Source organism: Dendrobium catenatum, unplaced genomic scaffold, assembly GCF_001605985.2.
Source record: "Dendrobium catenatum unplaced genomic scaffold, ASM160598v2 fragScaff_scaffold_231, whole genome shotgun sequence".
NCBI lineage: Eukaryota > Viridiplantae > Streptophyta > Magnoliopsida > Asparagales > Orchidaceae > Dendrobium > Dendrobium catenatum.
The window spans coordinates 12070860-12095998 of NW_021318693.1; the positions used below are offsets into that span (position 1 = coordinate 12070860).

Below are 25139 nucleotides of genomic sequence, written 5' to 3' on the forward strand. Positions count from 1 at the left end.
ACTTATGCTCAATTACTCTCCCCTATCATATCAATGTATGACACGTTAACTTAATTTCTCTATAATTCACACACTCTTTGGCAAAACATATATTCTTAAAATAGGAACTCATGCACTCCACCTGATAATTAAACACAGAATAAAGCTAACAGAGGACTTGTGATGTACTTGAAAGCTTAACTGTGACTGCAAAACTTCTTGGTTGAACTAAAGAACTCTCCTCAACACACAGCCCTTCAGAAGACGCTTGATAAAACTAACTTGGAATGAAAATGAACTAAATAAGCTTATATTCATAACAAGAAAAATGGCACCCAGTGGAGCCCAAACCCACCCAAGCATAAATCACTTATAGATAAATTGAGTCCCTTTGAAAAAAATACAAAAAAAAAAAAAAGATTCTAACTCGTGCCACTCAAAATAAGATTAGAAACACATGCATGCGGACAAAATGAGCAAAAAGGAACCCAAAATGAAAGTTATATACACATCCCAAAGAAGATGCATTCACATGAACAACTGTTACTTTAAACCTTTACACATCTCAAATAGATCTGTACATGAGAATGATTTTCAAATAAAGTGAAATGGTCCAACTTTGCATGTCATATTTTGTACAAGTACCCTAAGCGACATGCCGATTAATCACCAAAAGGGATTTTTACACACCCTATAAACAAATACACGCCTTGTGAGCAGACTGCACCCTGTAATTGAGTTATGTCGCACAACCATTTTGACTAGGCGTGTATAACACATTAAATCATCAAAAATAATTTTACACACACCTCAAAAAACATATATACAAATGCAGTAAAACATGAGCTAGCATACATTGTAAACACAAAAAAAATGCATAAATGCAACAAAAAATTATATAAGTGTACACCAAAACATGTGCAAGTATATCAAGAAACATGCAAGTGCGCTAAAAAGTGTGTATGAGCATCAAAAATCAAAATCAATCACATGCGCTCTTATAAATATTCTAACATCAAATTTTAATAATAAGAATACTATGCGGGCTACGTGAATTAAAAATCTCACTTCGAAAAACATGCAATTGCTCAATAAAACCTACAAACATTTTTAAATTCACAAACACCCTTTCAAAATTAAAATCGTTCGCAAGTGCTTCGACAAACATGCTAAATGCTCAAACTTAACATCTAAAAATGTTGTGTTGACTAATAATAAATTGAACGCGAATGGACTCTGCTCTGAGAGTCATGCAATTATTTTTAGAATAAAGAAAATTCAAATTCACTCATAAAAAAGCATTATGCTCCTTGAGCAGGCCACTTTGTCTATAGAGTAGAGTCACAAGTCTCATATTTCAAGTATGATCCTCCTCATTGCAAGGATTAGAGTTAACATGTTCCTATGGATGCTCGAGAAAAAATTTCTCATAGGTTGCCATAAAAGAACCATTTCAAATCATTTTCTTCTTTTGATTAAATAAATTCATTAATTAGCATAACAACAAAACACATGAAGATATTTTGTTCTATATTTACAATAGACCATCAATATTTTTTTACAAAAAAAAAAACTCATTATAAAATACAAACTCTCAAAGTCATCCCTTATAAGCTAACTCGTAAAATTAATCATTGAACCCAATCCTCTGTGTGCAAGTGGGCAGAGTTGATAGGATTCAAGTAACAAAATGAAATCGTTCAAATGCGCCAATTATTGATGTAAGCAAATTAAAGCAAACACAAAGAGAGAACAACAAAGAGAATCAAATCTTACTTTTATAAATTTAAGACATTACTTAGAGAAAAAAATAGGTTAGAGAAAACAACTAACTTCAGAATAGGAAAGAGGCAACTTCCAACGACTAAAACAAAAGAAAATTAACAAAGAAACAATATTTAAAAAAAAAAGGCTATCCTCAGAACATCCTACAAGAGGACTCCTCACACATGCACCGATTGTAGAATATATTTTAAAAATAAGGTTTAGATATGCAAACCAAGGGTCCACCACAGCTAAGGGATTCCAATGTCCTTTCAAACTTCTCCAGCCAAAATGCCACCAATACAGCCCACAACTTCACCAAAACAGCCACAACTTCACTTAAAACAGCCAACAAAACAAGTCAAACAACTTCACCAATGGAACTAGAAGAAAGATACAGGTGGAGTGGAACTTGCGTAGAGAAGAAAGAGGTTAGAAGCCGAGACGAAAGAGGAGAAAGCTCGCAAGCTTTCCAGAGGAGGTGGAAGAAGGTGGACAAAGCTCTCAAGCTTTTCCAAGAAGAACCCGCAGGTTATAGCACTTGGCTCTCAATATTACCCACCTATTTCATCACAAAGCATCTCATATATATAGGCAATAGATGGGAAACTTAACAGCCCAAAACCCATCAAAATTCCATATAAAAATAAAGAAATGAAAGCCAAAAGTCACCTTGCTGAAATCCCAAGAGACACAGCATATCTCAAGGAGGAGGACACGGTTCCAATCAGCCAAGCCACAGGAAAACCAGGAGCCAAAAATCGGGACCAGCCAAGTCATTCCACGGGAAATAAAGGGGGAAGTTACGGCAGAAAAGGGGCAAGAACGAGGGGGCACAGCAAGCAACAGCAAGCCGTGGGAGAGGAAATCCAGAGAAACTGCAGCAGCTCCAATTAGGAAAGAACAAGTTTTCCCACTCCCAACACTGGCTCAATATAAAATTTCATAACTAACATCAGCTCATAATGAGCTATTCCTCCATAGATATTATGAGCTGGCACTACTAATGTTTTCAACTATCTTAAGCTCAAACGAAACAGCCAATGCTTCATGAAAACCACACAACATCCAAGGAACATGACCCCCCAAGCCGGCAAACCCAAGGAAGCAAAATCCAAACCTCTTCCTACCATGATCATTGGATTTACCACCATCATTGGATAGCATAAAAACAAAAAAAAATAGAAAATATAACTAATATTGTTCATAACAAAAAATTAAGCAAAAATCTAAATGCATCAATTATGGCCAAGTTGATAGAAATTTTCAATTGAATGAGATTGTTTTTAAAATGCCCATAAATCTGTTGACCCCTACACATAAAACCATGCGAAAATAGGCGAAAACGATGACTTAAGCAATGCATGCATTGACGAAACGCATCACTTACGGAGTCAAATGACCTCCAAATGCCAAACGGATGGTATCATTGCGATAAGGACACTGAATTCTGCTGGCTCGAGGCCTCTCGCAATTGAATCGGACGAGATCAGTCAAAAGGGACGACCAACACCTGAAATTAAAGCGCGAGGCTGATCAAACGATGTCGGATCGACAAACAGACTTCATCATTGTGTTCATAACATTGCAAATACTCAAAAATTGTATTTTATTTGTTCAATTTGGGTAATACACGAACTTCGAAGTGGACACAAATTAAAGCATTTCCTTTTGGATTCATCACATGATTGCAATTTTAAATTAATAATAACATTGATAATAATATATTATTATTAATGTTAATATTAATTTTAAAGAAATAAGAGTAAAATAAAAGTCAATTGAAATTTCATATCGCATTTAATTACTTACCTCGTATCTCCTCAAATATCCTGCCCCGGACCTCTGCTAAATCCCGTAATTCCTGCTGAAATGAGACTTGGGACAGGAGTTTCCTCAAAGGAATGCACGAGGCTCCTTCGTTGAATGAGACTAAAGAGGATTGTATGGTTCGGTACTTTTCCTCTCCTTCACAAGTCCATTTCCTCCTAGCTGTGCAACTCACACTTCCGATTCCCTCCTCCACTTCCCTTAAATCATGGCCTAAACAGCACCTCTTGCTTTGCCGAGAATTCAACCTCCACTCCGTCCAGATCCCTACTCGCCTCTTGTTGAAGCCAGGATCAATACCTGCTCCGTCCACCTGAAAGCCACTCAAGTCCCGAATCCACTCCAGCTCATACAGCCGAGAAGTTACTCTACCCGATCCCTCCTTCCTCCTCTCAAACTCAGGGCTTCACAGAGCAGGGAGACCACTCTCCACTCTCATTTGATTCCAAGAGAAAGGCAGCAGAATCTGGTTTTAAGGCCTTATCTTTCTTAATCTTTTCAAGTGAAATCCTCTATCCAGCACCCACTTGGTCAGATTCCCTCCATTTAGCAAGCAACTCTCTTGCTAGCTTTACCTGTACCTCACGGCCAGCTCTACGTTTAAACCTTTGCCAATCAGCCTTCTCCAACCACATCTCAACTCCGACGACCATGCAAAGACACCTGCAACCACAGATCAAAAGCCCTGTCCATCCTTTTCTTCTTTTTCTTCCTATCCGTCCATCTACAGATCCAGACTTCAAGTCAAAGTCCACGGCTAAACAAGCTTCCAGTACTTCAATCGGCATCATTTTAAGCTTGAGCACGAGGAATATACTCAAGATGGCATTGACTGGAACAATTTTGATTTCATTGACAATACTGAATGTCTGAATCGTTTTGAGAAGAAGCCTTTGGGGATATTGTCTTTGGTGGATGAAGAGCCAAACTTTGCCAAAGCAACTGATTCAACTATGGCGATCAAGTTTCAGAAACATTTGAGCAGTAATCCATGCTTTAAAGTGGGGAAGGATGGTGCTTTTAAAATTCTCCATTATGCTGGTGAGGTCGTGTATGACACAAGTGGCTTCTTGAAGAAGAGCGGAGATCCATTCTACTCAGACTTAGTTCAGCTCCTTCAATCATACAGCTGTCAACTCCTTCGAACATTTACTTCACACATGCTTAATCAATCTCAAAGGTCAACCAGCCCTCAGAGGTTAAATGGTGCTGATTCCCAGAAGCAAAGTGTGGGAACAAAGTTCAAGGCTCAATTGTTTAGACTCATGCAGCGTTTGGAGAATACAACTCCCCATTTCATTAGATGCATTAAACCAAATAGGAAGTAACTTCCTGGCATGTTTGATAATGTTGTCGTCTTAGACAACTTAGATGCTGCGGCATGGATTCTCAGCCAAGGAACTGAAGGGAGGAATTGGAGTCTTCACAACTTCAACCAGGACAAGAGCAATTGACTCGATTGAGCTATATAATTATGGTTGTCCATTAAAGAAGGCCTTGCTAGTTTTCCGAGTTATTGCAGGGGGAGTCCACAAGCCATCAGACAACTTCCAGGAAATTTCAGAAGGGATTTCAATATGACTGCCAATCTTAGAGAACTTCTCAAACATCCTGGGATTCTCTACATTTCAATAAAAGGAAACCCACTGACTGTTTTCCTTAGAGAAAAATATGCTAGAGATTTATCAATAGGAAGCAGCCTTTGGAGGAGCTGAACTTGTGACTATTTGGCAGAAGAAGAAGTAAAAAAAATGAATGAGGGAAAAGAAAACATATTTTTGTACATTTTGCCTCTCTCATCGCCGTCGTCAAATGCCGGCCGCCAAGATATAACCCCCTAAACTTAAGAAAATCCATCTTCGGCACTTGTAGCGCGTCGAACAACCACCCATGCGTCCTTTCTTAGCACGGTGGGAGGAAATTCGTCGCGGTGCTTGTGACGAGGCGGGTAATCCTCCCCTAAAGTCCTGTTTTCGGTGTTCGTGGCGCACCGAGAGACCCCCTATGCACGCTTTTCTTAGTGTGGTGGGAGTGAACTCGGTGCGGCACTTACAACGAGGAAGGAGAGCCTTGTGCGCGCTTTTCTTAGCACGGCGAGGCAATAAAGAACTGCTTTTTTTCAAAAAATGCTTTTAAAGACCCATGCACGCCTTTCTTGGCGTGGTGGATAAAAAAAAAACTACGGCCGCGGTGTCTCACAACACCAACCGTGCACATCTTTCTTGACGTGGCGGGTAGGCTGCCTCTTGGGTTTTCCCTTAAACAAGGGAGACACCGGGAGGCTGCCGAAATTTTGTCTGAGAAAGACAAGGACTTTAAGAAATTTTAGACAACAAGGACTTGTACTTGAATACAAATCAAATGACTAACAAAGGCTTGAACTTAAATAAATGAAATTGAATGAACTAAGCTTGAACCATATGCAGAAGAACTCAAATGAACAAGGACATGACTTGAACATTTAAACTCAAGCAAAGACTTGAGTTGGACTACAGAGGACTTGGATCAATTTTTGAACTTACACAAGACTTGAGCTCGATCAAACTCAAATGATAAATGAGGACTTATGAACTTGATTTAATTGACCTAAATGAATTCGAACTTAAATTTGATTTAAGTATTAAGTGAATATGACTTGGGCAATTTGGACCCAAATTCAAGTGGACATAACTATGCTTGAACATTGAACATGAACTTGATTGAATCAAAAGACAACCATATGAATTTACAATTTGGACAGCAGTCAAGCAAATGAAAGCTTCAAATGTGTATCATAATCCATGCATAAACTTCTAACGAGTGAAAATTAAAATGCAAATAAGTATATTGAACTTCTACAAGCCATGGTGGTTAGTATACAATAAGTGCAGTTCATCCAATAGTCAACGCTCATATGCAAGGTGACTTACAAGTGATGATGAAACTCAAGCATTTGAGTGATTCAGAATAATTGTCATGGTTACAAAGACATGAATACACTAATCTTCTTGCAAGCAACAAGAAGATTGTAACAAAGGGGAATAAGCAACTACAAATAATAATTCTAATCATTCAAGTGTATCCAAATAAACACTATACAAACAAATGTCCACCATGCAAACAGATGTACAAGGACTTGTGGGCTTCGATGTAATTTGCTTGAAGAGATTGCATTCAAATGAACTTCATGCAAGCAATACAACTCAAAGTGAGCGCAAGGATTTGTGATAGAAGGATCTGTTTGATTAAATAGACAGTTGAAGTGAGTGAACAGGGATGAAGGAATATGATGACATCTCCATCATCTATAATGATTCAACTTCAAGAAAGTACATCAACAAATGAGTCCAATACGTAGTGAATATGACAGATTAATGATCAAGATTTGCTAAACAAGTCTTAACAAATACAGTTTGCAAGTGGCTAACATCATTCAACCTCAGGCAAATATGCCAACTTGTTTGTAAACAACAAGGTTGACAAGCGTTCTACGAATTCATTCAAGGGGGATTCAATGAATGCATACAAGAAGACTATAATGGATGCATAAGCAAGTGCAAGCTAGAATATGACTCTTCCACGATCAATGCAAGTTGTCATGCAATATATCTGCTACACATACAAGATACCCACGCCCCAATAAGTCATCGTAGTAGAAGGCGACGAATTTCACAACACCTCTACAATCAATCATTGTCCAATGTTGAGCAAAATACGTTGATTTGTTACAAGCAAAGATTGATGACTACAATAAATGCAAACCTCTACGATGTGTTATAGAAGGTTTATTGTACACCCAATGTGTCAACCACAAACAAAATGCAAAATAACTACAACAAATTCAAACGCCTGTCGTCAGTTCCAAAAGACTCGTATGCAAAGCAAGGACCACGAACAAAAACATCATGTAAATGCAATTGTCCACAAACTAAAGCAGGAGATTCGTTAGTGCACTACAGTCCACCTGCAGAAAACAAGTAGTGCACGATAGTCTATCTATACAAAGCAGCAAACAACTCAATCTAAAAGCTTCTGCACCACGCCACCAGATCTGCAACATTCATGCAAGCGGACAGAAGGCGTTTACAAATATTTCAAAGTACACCCGTACATGCACTGTAGTTTGTATACACATAGGTACAAAAAAGGTTAAGTGCAGTCATAAAACCCACATGAGTCCTGGCGAGCGTGTTATTGGTACACATGTGATGTCTAGGGATGTTGCGCGGGTCACTAAATCTAAGTCTGATCCTCCTAAATAGGTAAGGAGTAGTCAAGGTTTAACAAATAATTACAAAATGCACTCCAAACACCCGCATGGGCCCCGGCGAACATGCTATTGTTACACACGTGACGTCTAGGGATGCTGCGCGGGTCAATAAGTTTGAACTCGATCCTCCTAAGCAGGTAAATAGGAGTTGACAAAGTTCAATAAATAATTATAAAATGCCCCCAAACACAAGCATGGGCCCTGGCGAGCATGTTGTAGAAACATATGTGGCGTCTAGGGATGCTGCACAGGTCAATAAGTGAATTTAAGTTCGAGCCCGATCCTCCTATGAGGCAAGTGGGAGTTGACAAGGCTCGAACCCTTAAATAAGTATCCGGTCGCGAGTCCGACCGAGATATTTATTTTATGCATTCATATTAGGCCTTCACGTCCTATAATCAAGAAAATTCACTAACAAATGTACAAATCCTATGAAACTCGATCCCTTATTGGCAAATTGATAGGGTCGATAAAGTTTAGTTAATGAATAATCCCAATACCCCGATGATGATCGTGTTGAATATAAATCTCAACCAAAGGAGTTCATAAACACTTTCAAATGCCTTCCAAGCTCCACCCAAATGCTCAAAAGTCCAAAAATTCCAAAGTCATTCCAAATTCAGAATATTTAAAATTAGAATTCAACACTATCAAACAATTAAAGCAAAATTCATCCACCCTCCACAACAGTTTGCCGAGGTGGATAAATTAAAATTCACTTCAGCTCACATAGAGCTAAATGCCTAAAATATCACTAGGATGCATTCTCAAAACAATCTCATGCCAATAAAGACGTGGTACGTGTCCTCTAATAAGCGGTTTTGCCGCCAAATGGTACCACAGGATAAATGGTTATGACCCAGGGCTCTCTGAGCCGAGTGGCTTTGCAGCCAAATGGCGCCATGAAATACCGGTTATGGCCAGAGCCAATATGTTCCTTACTGGCATCAAATCCTTGAGATATGAATCAATATGATATGATCGATAGGGCACAAAGACCTCTGTTAGCTAAGGTGGATTCAAATTTGTCCCCTTAGGCAAATATTCACCCTAGGTCTACAAGGTCCCCTTGGATGAAGCAACCCATGGCTGCTGACAAGGATCCTTCTGTCAGGTTGGGTCGACTACCTCCTCTGACTAAGTAGACCAAGGACCACGATAGTCAACGACGACGGAACCATGGGATCTTGATCGGGTCTATCATCCATTCCCCCACCATCCGCTTTAAGTGCAAGATGGTGAAATCTCCAATTCTAAATATCAAACTTTTTAAATATTTCAACCCAATTTTCCAAATATCCAAACTTTCCAAATTTTCAAATCCAAGCCCAATGCTACTACTATATGTCAGATAACACGTATCTCTACGTATCTGATTGACGACTAGCCTTAATCGAAAGTTTTCTCTAATTATTGGGAGGGGTAATTAACTATAGGGGTTTGCGCCTATAGGAAACCAGAACTCAGATCATAAAGTCTTCGCAAAATGAGGGCGAAATATCTGGGTAGTGTCTTATCTACAAACCCATATGCCTTCCAAAATTTACCCCGAAACTAAATCCGTTAAAACTCCCTCGCCAAAAGAAAAGCAAACAGTCACGCAGAGGCCGGGGCCGAATTTTCGGAGCCCACAAAATCTTCATGCAAATCATTTTAGGTTCAACTTCAAGCAAAAATATAAAATATTAGCAAAATTTATAAAAATACAAAAATATTCAAGTGAAATCTATAGCCTTAAACCTAAAGTAATACTACTTCCACCCTCCATAGTAGTTTGATGAGGGAGATAAATTTAAAATAATCTCAATTCTTAAATAGTCAATATTTTGTTGAGCATATCGCTATGATCTCTCTCAAAATATCTCATACTAGTTAGGATGTGACACTTATCTTGTAACTGGGTGGTTTTATTTTCAAATGACACAACTAAATACCAATTATGATCGGGGCCCTCTAATCAGATGGTTACGCGGCAAAATAATACCATTAAAATAGGGTCATAGCCATAGCCCAAAAATCCCCAATGGCTCCAAATCCCTTAAGTGGTCAAAATTAAGATACACTTAATAGGACATGAAGCTCTTTATCAGTTATTATTAACTTAAACTTGTTCCCTTTTATAAACATCCACTCAAATCTACAAGGTCCCTCAGATGAGCAAACACATGGCTTCTGAGAAGGAACATTCGATCAAATTGAGTTAATTATCTCTTATAACTAAGCAAACTAGGGCCCATGACAATCTTGAACAATGGAACAATGAAATCTTAATCAGGTTCATTATCATTCCCCTATCAAATTTAAGATAATGGCAACAAATTTTCATAAATTCTCTAAAACCAAATTGCTACGACTATAACTAAGCACTTAGCATATATCCATTGAGAAGTATTAATTGAATGTTCTCTCTCATTACCAAGTGAGATAATTAATCATAGGAGCTTTGTGTAAAATAGAACCATATCTTAAAATCCTCACAAAATAAGGGTGAAATCTCTAGGAGCTTAATCTGACTTGTAATCATTTCACCAAGAATATAACTCTCTCAATAGAGCCTGGGTGCAAATTTTCGAGGCCAACAATTAGAATAGGTCTCCTCATTGTGGTCTTTATCTCATCTAACTTAGATCGATTTCCATTTGTTGCTGTGGAAGTTGCCCTTAAAATTGATTGGTTCTTGCCTAAGCATCTTGATCTCGAAGAAGAGATCAAGATAGCCCAGTCATATGAGACTTTCAATCTTCTCTTTGAGTGGAGGGCAAGTTTTGATAGAGCATTCATGAATATGGTAAAAGTTGCAATCATGGTTTAAAATTGCGCAATATGAGGCTCGCCTTTGCGCAATTCCAGAAAAAAAACGCCTCAATGCTTACGCCTCGAGTTTTTTCTATGAGGCTTGTGCCTCAACTTGGTTGAGGCCCGCCTTGAGGCCCGCCTCACCTCACTGGCATGAGGCTTACGCCTCACGCTATATATATATATATATATATAATATTAGTAATATAGTATATTATAATATACTATATATATATATATATATATTATAATTATATATAAAATTTACATAAATCTTGAAGTAAATGCTCGAATAGGACTCTATAGGAGAGGAGGAAAGGGAGAGAGCAGTTCATCATAATAATGATCAAATGAGGAACTTAGTGATGACAGTGCTGATGACTTATGAGTTCTTATGTGATATGTCATTGCTATTTATTTTAGAAATTGGAATTAATATGTTAATAAAAGAATATTGGTTTGGAAACATAGAATTTTGAGTTGAACTATATTTCATGTTGTCTTATTATTGGGATATTTTGATTTCACTTCATATCTTATACTTTTTTATGTTTTATATTATTCACTCATTAGTATATTACAATTTTTTTCATTTTAATGTTTAGACGAATCTTTTGATTTTGAGGCTACGCCTCAAACCGCTCAAATGAAAAATGTCTCAATACCCGAATACGCAATTTTAAACATTGGATGCAATAGTGGTTCAAGTTGCCCTTTCGACTTAAGTTAATCTGTTTAAAACACTTGTCCTTCTGTATATCCAACAAAGCTTTTTAGAATGAGAGCAATTGAACAATGCAGATTTCATTTTTGTGTTGCTTTAATTATTATTAGGAAGATGGTTGTTGAGAAGGGGCTTGATCTTTTGATTGTCTGTTCTTTTGGCGTTGAGAACACTAGCCAAGCCCTGGAAAGAGTCATACTAAGATCCTTTGGATAAGCTCAAAATTAACTCACACAAATTTGGGAGCTTTATGTGAGGATCTCTAGTACTAGTCTTTGAGTGACTATCCTTTATCATGGAGAGAGGAGAATTGTTGGTCATAATAATTTGGTCAATAAAAACCCTAACTAGCTTAGCAAAAGTATTGGTAGTGTCATGAAAACGGGAGTAAAGCCATGTCCAGGCTAGTCTCTCATGCATAGTCTCGGTTGGACATACACAGGAATGAACAAGCCGAAATACGCTCCCTTTCGTTTCTAGAGGGAGCCCTCCCTTCAGAAATTCCGACAGTAAAAAACTCAAAATTCTGGCCAAGACAATGAAGGCTCTGACACCATGTTAAATTCAAAGAATTTGAGAGGAAAAGGCTTAATTTTATTACACAAAACTATCCATATTTATAGATATATACCAGATGTCTTAATAAAGAAACAAATAACTACATAATCATGCATAATTGCCTTAATATAATCATTCCTAAATTAGTAGCCACCCAAATATAGAAGGAGATCAATGTGATTCAGGTGAGCCTCCCACGGATCCTTATGTTGGTCATGGGATCAAGGGCCAAGGGATGACTGAGATTTAATAACGTGATCCAGGTGGTCTTCCATGGATCCCCATGTTGTCTGTGGGATCAAGAGTCAAGGGACGGTTGGGATTTTAACAAGCTTCTCAACCAACTAGAGATCGAGAGACGAAGACACTTTTATGCAAGAGAAAGTGTGAAGGCGAGGCATCGAAAAGGATTCTTGAGAAGAAGCTTATGAGCAAGAAGCTATTAGTACAAACAAAAAAGAACTATTATATATATAAACTAACAAGGAAGTGAGAATAAATAAAAAAACACCAAAAAGAGACTAAACTCAATTGAAAGATAATGGAGATCCAATGAACAATGATTTGATGCCAATGAGAAAAAATAAGATAAAAAATGATCGAGCCTAGTTATTATGGCAAATGTTGACCAAATAATGAAATAAAAACCAAGAATTTCCTCTGAGTAGAAGCTGAGTTATTATGGCATAATGCTACAATGTGATATATTGAAGTAGTGCAACACGTGTGTTTTGCTGCAAGCCTGTACTTCATTGCAAGCTTGCGCTTCACAAGCAAGCGATGCGCAAGGCTAATGCATTGCATTGCTTTACTCCTAAAGTATGCTTTTGAAAACACTTTGAGAGATACATGCACATAAGATTTCTTGCGACTTAAATATCAATAAGCGTGTGGAATCATAAATATGAAAGTAAAATAAACCCTCAAGCTCTTGTGAGGCGTATGAAGCTGTGGGGGAAAATAAAAGACTAATATGTCTTCTGCGAGAAAAAACTAGTTCTCTAGTGGGATATGATCATCATTAGCTGATATTAACTAATTTCATCAAAACACATCCTTTTTTGGAGCAATTTCTTACATATCATGAATCTTGCTTAGTTATGAAACAAAAAGCCAACAGGCATTATTTATATCACACAAATCTCAAAGAACGCAACAAAATAAAACCCATAGTTTTTTGCTTCCACTTATTCTTAATAGTTTGGTCGTAGCATGCACAAATGCATCAATTTGATAGTTCATTTTAATAACTTGGGTGTTATTTTTGTAAATAAGCAAGATTTTAATAGGATGCGTGAAAATCTCCCTTTTTTAATAAATTATGGAATCTGGTTAACATTTGCTCGCCCAACAACTGAATGGAAAAAATAAGGAAAGATAAAGGCTAAAGACAATCCTAAACTCAAGTCATGTTACTCCTAATTTAAATGCATATCACGCCTGTTGCTGCAAACATATAAATAATTGACTTCAATAAAAAATTAAACAACTGAATAATTCAATAATTTGGGGCCTGGGGCCTGCATTATTCCATAGACAATCAAATATTCACCAGATAAAGTTATACAAAGTAATTCTACTTACTTGCTCTGCATAGTTTTGTGGAAGAGCCTCAAGCGTGCTGTTACTAAGCTCTGTTGAAAGCTCATAGCAACGCAAGTTGTTATTGATCTGAATTGAACATTTAAGCATTGACATTATAAAAACAACCTTGTCAATAATTAGGTAACTCATAGATAAAAAAATTCAAAATGTTTGATTGCATTCAGGGCACAAACCATGGCACAAAGAGGCTCCAGGCCAACTTCAGAAGCCGGTTCTTCTAACCTGTGTTTCTCAGCAGCTTGAAAATCAATCATAACCTAGAGCACCGCCGCAGATTAAAGAAAAAATCAAACAGGTGGAAAATGCTGTAAAATAAGAAATACAAGAAAATTAATTCGAGATGTTTTATTATTTGTGCAATTGGTACCAAAGTCAAGCTATCGTAATTTCTTTGATTTTAAGTGAACATTTTTTCTGTTGTGCACTATCTTTTTTTCAAATGTTTTAAAATGGCTTGCCACCTTCTAAAAGGTAAGAATTATAATCCTCAACTATTAATATAATCGTTACAGTCTGCTTCTGTTTGATATTTTTTGTTCCAAAAAGATAGAACTGACGCAATCTGCTTCTTGTTATTGCCCTTGCTATTAAAATATCAATAAGTCTTCGTTTTGGACAACTTTTTTACTGTTTTCTAAAACAATTTTCTAATATAAAAAATTCTAGTTCAAGAATTTTTTTGTACTAAAAAATTACTCTAGAAAACATTAAGAAAGTTGTCCCAACAAAGCTTTAAGTCTCATAACATGTCCAAACTTCTCAGTGCTATATCTTCCAATTTTTATTCAAATTGGGACTGGCCCTCTCCTGATTTCATGACGCAGATGTAAATACAAGATATCATAAATGCAGATTTAATTTTTCAGAATAAATAGGCATATCAAATGCATGAAGCTCCCATCAATGCAGAGCTTTGTTGACATACAGGCGTTACAGAGTGTTTGCTTTCATAATTTCAACTTGTGATGTTTTAATCACAATTGAGGAAATTGTTATGCCTAGCAGAAGAAGCTGAAGCCTTCCGCACGGTTCAGAGAAGCCGAACCCAACAGGAAACAGGGAGGGGGTTCAGCCCCCCTTGTGGGGTCAAGAAAAAGATTTAATTCTGTATGTAAGGAGGAGAAATAGAGGGAGGGAGAGATAATCCGGAAGGTTTTAGTTAAAATTGGGGGGAAATTAATTAGGAAAAGAGATTCAAATTGAATTCAAATTCGTAAGGGAATGAAGTAAGGAAAGGAGCTGATTTTGGAAAGAATTAGGGTAGCCTATTTAGGGCTAACTGTAATACCATCCCAACCGGTCTACACTGGACTGACCAGTTCTATACAAGGCAGAACAAAGTTCCACCTCCCTTGTGTGCCGCACGATCTTGGGGATCCAACAGCGCCAGTTAGGAACTTTCAAAGGGATTTAGGAGGGAAATTTGAATGTAGGGGTTGTTTAGAGATTTCCTTATGGATTATATGGATTAAGGAGTACATTTTCCTAGGGTTAGGGCATGGTTTTTGTGGATTGGTTTTGGGGGAGTTTTTGTTCTATAGGTGCTTGGGCTCTAGTCGACGACTAGAAAATTGGGAGAGTCGAATACTCCTCTCCAATTGAGGATATCATTGTATTGTTACTGTTTTCTGCATTTTTCATCCATAAAGATTGTTTGTAATTGTTGTCCCTCCAAACTATGTGGTTTTTTTTCCGCTGATTTTTTGTTGAACCGTATCCATTGTCTGTTAGATTGGTATCAAAGCCCGTCGATCTAGGGTATCAATGGGTGGAAGGAAAGCAAAAGTTTTGGAGGAACTAGGCCAATTAAAATTAGATTTTGTGGAAAAAATTTAAGATTTAGAAGGTCAATATGCATCCGTCCATGAGAAGATAGATGAGAAGTTCATCGTCGAGGAAGAAATGTTGAAGAAATTACTGGAAGCCAAACCCAATATAATAGTATCTGACACAAAGGAAGCCACCAGCAGCCAAGGAAGCGGGGGAAACCCTAATCCATTCAGGGGAAGGAAAAATCAAGAGGTGAAAATTCTGAATGGAGAAAACGGGATGCCTCCACTAGAGCCTATCTCGAGGGAGGGGATGTGTATTGGGCATGAGCGAAGGGCTGTTGATTTTGCAAGAAGATGAGTGGATCATGAGTATCGAGATGTTGATTTTGAAAGGAGGGGGGATTTTGAATAAGGGTTTGGGTACAAGCGCAGAAGGGAAGATTGAGACACTTGGGGAGTACCTCCCCTCCGGGGAATGGGAGGCTACGGAGGATTAAAGGGAAACGGAGACGATCTGAGGGTAAGGAAGCTGAATATGCCTATCTTTGAGGGCAATGACGCACATTGGTGGATCTACAAGGTAGAGAGGTATTTCGCCGTCAACGGGTTGACAAAGGATGAGAAATTGACAACTGTTGGTCTATGTTTGGAGGGGAAGGCATTGGCTTTGTACCAGTGGAGGAACATGTGGTGACCCATTTGGAGTTGGAGGGAGTTCAACGAATGCTTACTAGAACATTTCTGAACTAGTAGGGGAGGGGACTTCTATGAGCAGTTCTTTGTACTAACGCATGAGGGTTCTGTGGCAGAGTACCATGACAGGTTTGAGTGCCTTGTTAGCCTGCTAGATCGGCTTTTTTGAGATTGTGCTAGAGGGGAACTTCCTGAAGGGGCTCAAGCCCGAGATCTAAGGGACTGCTAGAGTGATGAGGCCACGTGACTTAGGAGAGGTTATGGAGCTTATGCAGTTGGTACAGGACCAAAAGTATCTGGAAGGGGGGGGGGGGGGGGGGGGGGGGGGGCCAGAGACAGCATCTCAAGAGGCTTGTATAGGACGACCACCATTTTCTTAGCTCCTAAGGGACCAACACCAAAAAGTTGAGTGAGACCCCAAAGGAGAAGCCCGGAGGAGGGGAATTCGGGGGAAACTTCAAGAAGCTCATTGAGGAGTTGCAGGAGAAGCGGGTAAAGGGGTTGTACTTCAAATGTGATGACAGGTACACACCATGGTACAGGTGCAAAGACCGAACTCTTTAGGTTCTCATCGTCTGTGATGACGAGGAAGCTGAGGGAGGTGAGAGCGAGGCAGGGGTAGAGGAGGAGGAGAAGCTATATCTTGAATTGGTTGAAGTCTCCTTGAACTCAGTGGTGAATTTCACCTCGAATCACACCATGAAAGTGAAGCGGGAGATAACAGACAGAGGGGTGGTGGTGCTAATCGACAGTGGGGCTACCCATAATTTTATCTACAATCAAGTCGTGGGCAAATCGGAGGTAAGATTGGTAGATGCCAGGGGCTACAGGGTGATGATGGGCACTGGGAAGGTGGAGATAGGTAGAGGAGTTGTGCTGACTATACAAGAGGTTAAGGTGATGGAAGATTTTCTCCCATTGGAGTTGGGGAGCACTAATGTCATCTTAGGGAGGATGAAGTGGCTGCAAACCTTGGAAGAGACCAAGATTAATAGGGGAGCACTGACGATAGAACTAGTGGTAGAGGGAAGAAGAATGGTGATCCATTGAGATGCAGAGTTGTCTAAGGCCGTGGTGTTTCTCAAAATCATGGTCTGGATCATACAGGAGGTAGGGGGAGCGGAGCACACCAGTCCTTTAAGAATTGCTCTACTCAGCTTCTTAGATGACCTATTTCAAAGTGTTATACAGAAGAAACCCCCCACACTTGGTGCATTTTTAGGTAGGGGAGCACACCGGTCTCTTCAGTAAAGCAATACTTAAAATGAAAGAGATAAAGTGTTAGAGGGATTAAAGAGGCACCTATTGAGGGCTCAACACTTATGAAGAAACAGGTGGATGGGCACATGAAAGACATTCAGTTCGTAGTTGGAGATAGAGTATTCTTGAAGCTCCACCCTTAGACCCGGTGGTCCACGTCTCACAGTTGATGAGAGTTATTGGGGAGCATGCAGCTAGTTCAGAGCTACTGTAGACCCTGACAGAGGATTTAGAGGTCGTGTTAGAACCACTAGAGTTTAGAGATTTCTTTCTGGATTGTATGCATTAAGGAGTACGATTTTCTAGGTTTAGGGCATGGTTTTTGTGGATTGCTTTTGGGGGGGGGGCAGAGTTTTTGTATTGTAGGCGCTTGAACTCTAGTCGACGACTAGAGAATTGGGAGAGCCAGACCCTCCTCTCCAATTGAGAATCCTATTGCATCGTTATTATTTTATACATTTTTCATCCATAAAGATTGTTTGTAAATGTCGTCCCTCCAAATTGTGTGGTTTTTGTCCTTGCTTGAATCGTATCCGTTGCCTATCACTAACCTTGTTGTATTTTCAAGGGTATGTGTGATTTGTTTTTTTTATAGTTCTTTTCTTTAAGGGCATCCCATAGGTGTCTAGGTTGTTTGGGATAGCCGATCTACCTCTATAATTGTAAATCACTTGTATCTTATTTTGTATTGAAGTGATAATACAAAATCAACTATTGTTTCTAGTATTCCTACAATTTTCTACTGATTCTTTCGTTGTTTTTACTTCCAAGGCATATTAGAAATCCAATCAATGCCACGGCCCATCATAAATAGCCAATAGCCTACTTGTGAACATTCAGAATACCCTAATTTTTAACTGATAGATTTTCTTATATTTTAACGTCTTATAATTTTAAGAAAGGCCTCCGCAATCTTCCTTCATTACAAGCACTACGAGCACTACAACCTATTTATTTAAAACTTAAATATAAGATGTGTCTTAGAAAATCATTTCGAGGCTCATTTGGATAATTCAATGCATGGCACTGCTGAACACGGCCAGTATATGCCCAGACTATGCCGTTAACCTCAAGCTCGAGCATCTCAATCAATTTCAAGTGTCAGAAACTTAAATTCCCATATGACCTGAGCTTAAGCAGTATATCGCATTCAAAGCCTAGAATCAAACAAATTTCATCTCCTTAGCAAATAAGCCTATCCAAAAGTTTCTGAACAGCTTCATCTATAGGTTAATAGATCTCTCAAAACTCAAAACCTTACTACAAATGCTTCCTTCTTTTTCTTCTCTGGCTTTCCAGATAAACGTGACTAACTCTTTACCGTTTTCTAGGATATAGCCAGTGATGTGTTCTAGAACTAAGTTTTGCTATTTTTGGGATCTTTTTTATTTATCCAGATTATTTTAGATCACTGTATAAATTGATAACCAATTTTTTATTAAATACAATAATATCTACTCTTTAATTAAAACGTTTTATAAAAGAAGAATTCTGTCTTTAAAGGTGAAGCACATCCTATTGGACTTTCAGTTTTTGATATCATCAATAATACAAAAGAATAAGGTTTTGCAACATAAGTGAAAGTATCCAATACAAAGGATTTGAGTAAATATTTTGCCCATTTGCCATTAAGATGAGTCAATACTAAATAGAAAAGGCAAAAACAATGTCCAAACTTCATTTAATCCTGGCAAAACTGATTAGCCAGTTCCAAAAATAAAACTGGTACATGACTATAATCATGAACCTGAACATTAAGATAATATATGGACAACGTCTTTTGGAATTGAAGTTGCATAAGTTACCATGTACAAATAAGTTGGATAACATATATTTTCTGTTCCCTTATTATGAGATTCAAAATTGGTAAGCATTCAAGTTTCAAATGATTCATACTTTAAGTCTATGCAGTATTTTGTTAACCGTAATAAAAATCACAAGGATTAAGGTTCAATAGCATCTAACATAGATTATTGAGAAACTTAAAAAAGAAAAAAACATACTACTAAGCACATAATCTTGCCTGAATAATTGCTAGTGCTGTACGGTAGAGCATGACTTCTGTGCTGTTCTCTCTAACAATCTGTACTTGTTCTGTTAAAATGCGAAATAGATCCACAGCTGCTGGCGTATACAGCTTACCATCTTCTGTTTTCTTAGGTGGTTGTACCTTGTCAGCGTCCAAGATGTTTGTATACCATTTCTGTAGAAGAAATTTAAAAAAAAACTGTTAAGCCCATTCTTTCCAGCTAAATTAAGCTTTAATATGCAAGTTAATATATGCCTAATCAATTACCTTCATTGTAGCTTGCATCCGTTCCATGTATGCATTCATAAGTGGATCCATGGCGCCACTTTCAGAACATACTTGAGCTAAGGACTCGTCAACTCCAAGGCCAATCAAATTTTCTTGATATTCAACGACCCATCCAGTCACCTAAATGAAAAATTATCATTGAAAGTGTTCAAAGAATTCAAAATTAAAGAAGGGGAGACATCGCAGTACATGAACTCTACAATTGGACCACTGCATTTTACACAGGGCATAGCATTCAAGTAAAAAATTATTTCTTAAGGAAATATTTATTTACCTTTAATATTTCTATATTTGTTAAATTATCTGCCCTATCACTGAAAAGCCTAAGCATTTGAATAAACCTTTCTGTATATTGATTAACCATGAGCTGGAAAATTTCATATCTGCAATAGTTGAGAAACTACCACGTTAGAATGCTATGAACAAAATTATACTAAAAAAAAGGTTCTTAAAAAATAATTTTCATTCATTGTAGAACTAAAAATTAGAGGTTGACAAAATAAGTATCAAGGAAGTTAATAGAGTTAAATATGACAGATTTCTCGTAAATGGATAAACGTTTTAGGATATTATCTCTCAATCTATTCAAGTTTGGAAGGGCTTCCCCTCCAACTAAAGATTAGCAGTCTTCCAAGTATGTATTTCATCCTAACAGTGAGCACGCCCACATGACAAATGATTGACCAAACGAAAATGTTAAACTAGGCATTAAAGAACCAAGGAATTACAATTGGATTTGATTAGGCCCAAAAGGTTAATGAAAAATAAGAAATTAAAGGAAAAGGTCATCAGCTTAGCAAATGCAAAGATCAAAATGCAAAAGATCGTTAAATATGAAGCAGCATTAGAAAACAAGGCAAAGAATAAACTAAAAGAGTGCAAGCACGTTCCACTACATTATCGAACTTCTAACAACTTATTAAAATTGTCATTTTTATCTGATAAGTGAGATCTGTGGGAGTTGGGCATAGTAGAGATGCAGTATATCATTTGCTAATTTCAAGATGGGAGGTGATGAAAAAATTGTCTTCACTAAAGAACTCCCTAGCCAAAATGAAGAAAGCTAGCAAAAAAATTTCCTGAGAATTAAGAACACTGGAAATAATCAAGAAGTTCCTTGACCTAAATCCATTAGTACCCTTACCATCCCTCCATATTTTTGAGTTAGCAACATCCCAAATGATCTCGTTTTTATTAGCAAATCAACTATTAATTTTTTTCACTATTTTTTACATTCACTTCAGATCAAATGTAAGATGAGAATTGGCGTGCAGATGTTTTCCCAGACATTATCGTAGTTAAAATTTTAGACGTGGTCCTTAAGTCCATCAGATAGACAAAGAGGGGTTTATTTAAAAAAATATTAAAAAGAAAATAACAAAAGAAAGAGATCTGCAAGTTATACTATGGCATATGCCCAAAACTTCCACTACACTAAAAAAAAAGTAAAAACATAAGAGAAAATAGCATTACAAGAAAAAAAAAATCTAGAACTGTCAAACATTTATATACACAACAACAACAAGTCTTTATCCCACTACATGGGGTTGGCTACATGAATCATTTTTCTCCATTGTGTCCTATTAAGAGTCTAATTCTCATGTACATGCTGAATTTAAATACAATCAAATACTTAGCCATTGCATAACATAACATAAGCAAGTGTGCAAGGAAAAGAAAGAATGAAAAAAAAAATGACCAACAAGGCAACAAACCTTGGGGGAAAACAAGGAGCCACATAGTCATAAATGTCTCCAAGCTCATTACCAATCTAGCAAAGAAGATTAAAGACAGAATCAAGCACTGGCATGATATTACTACTGATTTCATATGAAGACAACAAGAAAATAAATGCCTCAATAGCATGCTTAGCCTTATCCTGTGCAGCATATCAATAGTGCAGATGAATAGATTTTTTTTTTTTTTAAGTGCAGATGAATAGATGTGTACAGATATCTCCATGGAAAGGGAATGGCTTTGCCCACCTTACAATACATAGAAAGTAATAAGGGGTGAAAAATACATGCGTCCCTTTCTGCCCCCTCTTGCTGGGATATAGCACAGGCTGACTTTGTGTGTTCCCACTTCACCTTTTAATATTCATGAGCTTATGCTGGAATCCAATATCTATGATTGTGGCATGATGCAAAATGTATCCCAGATCGATGGTGGCAAGGTGAGTTCTAAAAATTATGGTAGCAAAATAAAGAATGGAGATTGAGGAAGAGAAAAATATTAAATAATGCAACGGAAAATCCAGACTCGGATCCACTATTTTTTCTATAGGATGAATCCAAATGTGCTGTTTTGCTGCTTTAAGCTAAATTTAAGGAAAACTACAAATTTTGTGTCATTTTTATTATAAGAAAGACACCATCAGGCATATACTAGTTTATGAATTGGTTAATAAAATTTCAGATTCCTATCAAATTTGTGTTGTTCAATCATATTATATATCCTGACAACATATTCTGTTGGAAGCTATTCATTATACCAATGTGAGATTTAAATTTTATTTTTGGTGAGTTCTATTCTTTTCTTTTCATCTAAGTATTTTTTTATTGCTTTTGAGTGTGCGGTTTAGATTCAGTCAATTCTACTACAATCTAGTTTCCTTTTTGCAATGCGATCCTAATTGTTGTGTGGCTTTATTCATGCACATATTTTTTTGAAGAAGTTACATGTTTTGATCTTTAAATTATTATTGAGATAAAGACCAATATGATCCCCGACTCTTTAAGAAGAATCAAAATATTATATGGCTATTTAAAAGCCTCATCTTAGTCCCTTAATATTTTAAATAGGGACTTAAATGATCTTTAACAAAAGAACAAATTTGATCCCTATTTAACGAGTCAAGGGATCAAATACTACAAATTAGTATTTTTATATAATTGAGAACAATTTTAATCCTTTGGAAAAAGTTATACCAATTTGGTCATTTTTTCAATTATTATTTGAAGCGAGTTTCACATATTTTCTCTTTGCATTAAAAGACGCGGTCTTTACCTAACTAAGAGTTGCTGAACTGAATTGATCCTTTAGGTGTGCTTTTGAGCATTCCATCCGAGAAATGCTTCATCGATACACATCATTCACAAAGCACATGTTACTTAGAGAACAGAATAATTTTAGTTAAGGATACTTCATGAAGATATATGATCTTGGTGTAAATTAATTGGGCAAATCTTCCCTCCACCATTCAAAAATTAAAGCAAACTAACGTTAGACTGAATTTTGCTAATTGCATTTTCATTAGTGACAAGTCTTGCCCTCCACATGCAGATTGAAGCACATTAAACAGCAAGAACTTCACATCTAATAATCTTATTGGTCTAGACTAGGGGTGCAAAGGAGTCGAGTCGAGCTCAAGTACTACTAAGCACTAGCTCGGCTCACTTACTGTTTAACTGGCTCTAACTTGAGCTTGAAATAGACTCCATATTTTTTTCCCAGCTCGAGCTCGAATAAGATTCTCGAACTCAGCTCGTTTGCAGGCTTGTTAGAGAAGATAAACGAACTAAATGTAAGGTTGATGTTTCTTTAAGACTTATAAGCAAAAAATTTCATCATTCTACCAAAGCAAAGCATCAATCAAAACCCACAAAACATTTTCAAACTCAAAGCAAAGCATCAATCCAATACTCACAAACCGTAAATTGTGAAGCAAGTTTTTACAGCTCAGAAAAATTGGCTTTGACAAAGAAGATAAACGAACTAAAAAAACCCTCAAACGGATTGTGATCTGTCCATCCTGATCGAAGCCCTTGCTGAAAATACAACTAGCCACAAATCTCACCTTCTTCACTCCTTGCGCTCACAAGTCACGACCCACAGCAGCTGAGCAACCAAACAAAAACTCTAGAGCAGCCGCTTCTCTTCGCGTTCACGCAGCATAAAAAAAAAACCATTTTTACGGTTCAATTCTAACAGGGTAATATTCATGCTAGGCACTGCTCCCTCTCATCCCATTTCAAAAATCCATTGTTCCGTGCTTCAGCTCGGTCCGCCGTCCGCCTTATGTTCCTTTTCGAGCTGCTTGACGAGTACTCGAGTCGGGATTCGCCTCTATTGAACTCGAGCTCAGTAATACAATGAGCTCAAACTCAGCGAGCTCATTAACGAGTCGAGTTCAAACCGGCTTGACTCATTTGCACCCCTAGTCTAGACAATGAAGCATAGTAGATAAATGAAAATCAACAAGAATGAAGGTAGGCATACATAGCGAATGAGGCCCCCCCTCCAAACACAATGATAAGGATGATTGATGGATACAAACATGGCCTTGAATTGCAAAAAGGCTTTTTTCTGACTTGAAAATGTAACCTTGATATCACAGTGGAGGCACCTTAACCTTTGCACTTATTCTATCAAATGAAAGTCAGCAAAGAATACACTAGGGAAATTAATGAAATTAATTACTGGAAAATTTTTCATAACCCTAAACTTTTCAGGTGTAAGCCAATTGATCAAAATGATACATACCACTCAGCCAATATATGTCAATCCACAATGGCACCATAGACATTTAAACTTAACAAAAGAGTGGCTCAAGCCTGAAAAGCGCAAGATTTCCTCAGAAATTATCAAAATATCATACTAAAATTCAGAATATGCTTTATGAATCTTCCAGCAGAATTTGTCTATTGGTTCTGAAAGTTGATCAAATTGAAATAAACTCAAGCAACAGATCAACACGTTTTTCAGCTAATGCATTAGTAATTCGACAAGAAAACTATGCAACTAAAAGAAGAATAAAATGCAACTCAGGTTACACAACTAACTTGATATAAAAGCAGAATTTACTCTGTGGTTAGTGAAGTCCCATGCAAAAGCACACCAAGATCAACCATTGTTTCATACAATTTTAAGGGCTCATTTCCATAATCTTTAATCTTCATATCTTTGGATTTTTCAAAAACACAAGAATTTCATTAAATGCTTCAAAAAGATAAGTATTGCAGATGGATCATCCATGTGCTATTTATTGCATGTCCAGCAAAAATTTCAAGAGAAACTGAATTGACAAAAATGATCTGAATGTAAAGAGAGACATACCTCTCGAGCTTCCTCCAAAGAAGCTTTTAGATCCTCAAACACAAGCTGCAAAAATACAATTTAAGTAAGCGGAAGCATGCAGCAAATGAATGGCGTATATTAATTTTTAGAACACGTATTACAACCTGTGTCAGCAATTTGTTAAACCTTTCTTCAACAGTTTTTCTTATTTGCTCGTAGCACTTATCCTTGTAACATTTTCCCTGAATTTTCTTCTCATGTGAAACGTCTCTTGGCGAGGCTGTCACACCTGCACCTTTTCTGCTAAATGCAAGAGAAATAATTGCAGACAAGTAACATAAGGTATCCTCATTAAATCATGTAGAGAAGAGGTTTAAGTAGAGACAAGGAATGCAGGACTTCACAAGTACAGGATTGTTGACCCTAATACTAGTGTCGGATCGAGTCGACCGCGCAAGGAGGGTTTCAAAAGCGAAAGAGCTCGAAATCGCGCAAAAACCCACCCGACGCGTGTCGACCGAAAACCCAAAATTACTGAGATGACCTCCGTTCGCGAAACGGACAGCGCCGATG

At 37.4% G+C, this 25139-nt stretch overlaps 1 protein-coding gene across 1 annotated transcript in view; it reads right to left on the reverse strand.

Moving 5' to 3' along the window:
- Positions 1 to 3217: 3217 nt before the first annotated feature.
- Positions 3218 to 25139, reverse strand: part of LOC110100152 (exocyst complex component SEC6) — a 67220-nt gene continuing 45298 nt past the window's right edge. Inside the window, exons 2-10 of the mRNA XM_028693207.1 lie at positions 24731 to 24866; positions 24606 to 24650; positions 21263 to 21318; positions 19822 to 19930; positions 19527 to 19667; positions 19254 to 19433; positions 13679 to 13762; positions 13485 to 13571; positions 3218 to 3256 (exon numbers count right to left, since the gene is read on the reverse strand). Coding sequence (XP_028549040.1) covers positions 3233 to 3256; positions 13485 to 13571; positions 13679 to 13762; positions 19254 to 19433; positions 19527 to 19667; positions 19822 to 19930; positions 21263 to 21318; positions 24606 to 24650; positions 24731 to 24866 — 862 coding nt within the window. The 3' untranslated portion in view covers positions 3218 to 3232. The remainder of the gene's footprint in view (positions 3257 to 13484; positions 13572 to 13678; positions 13763 to 19253; positions 19434 to 19526; positions 19668 to 19821; positions 19931 to 21262; positions 21319 to 24605; positions 24651 to 24730; positions 24867 to 25139) is intronic.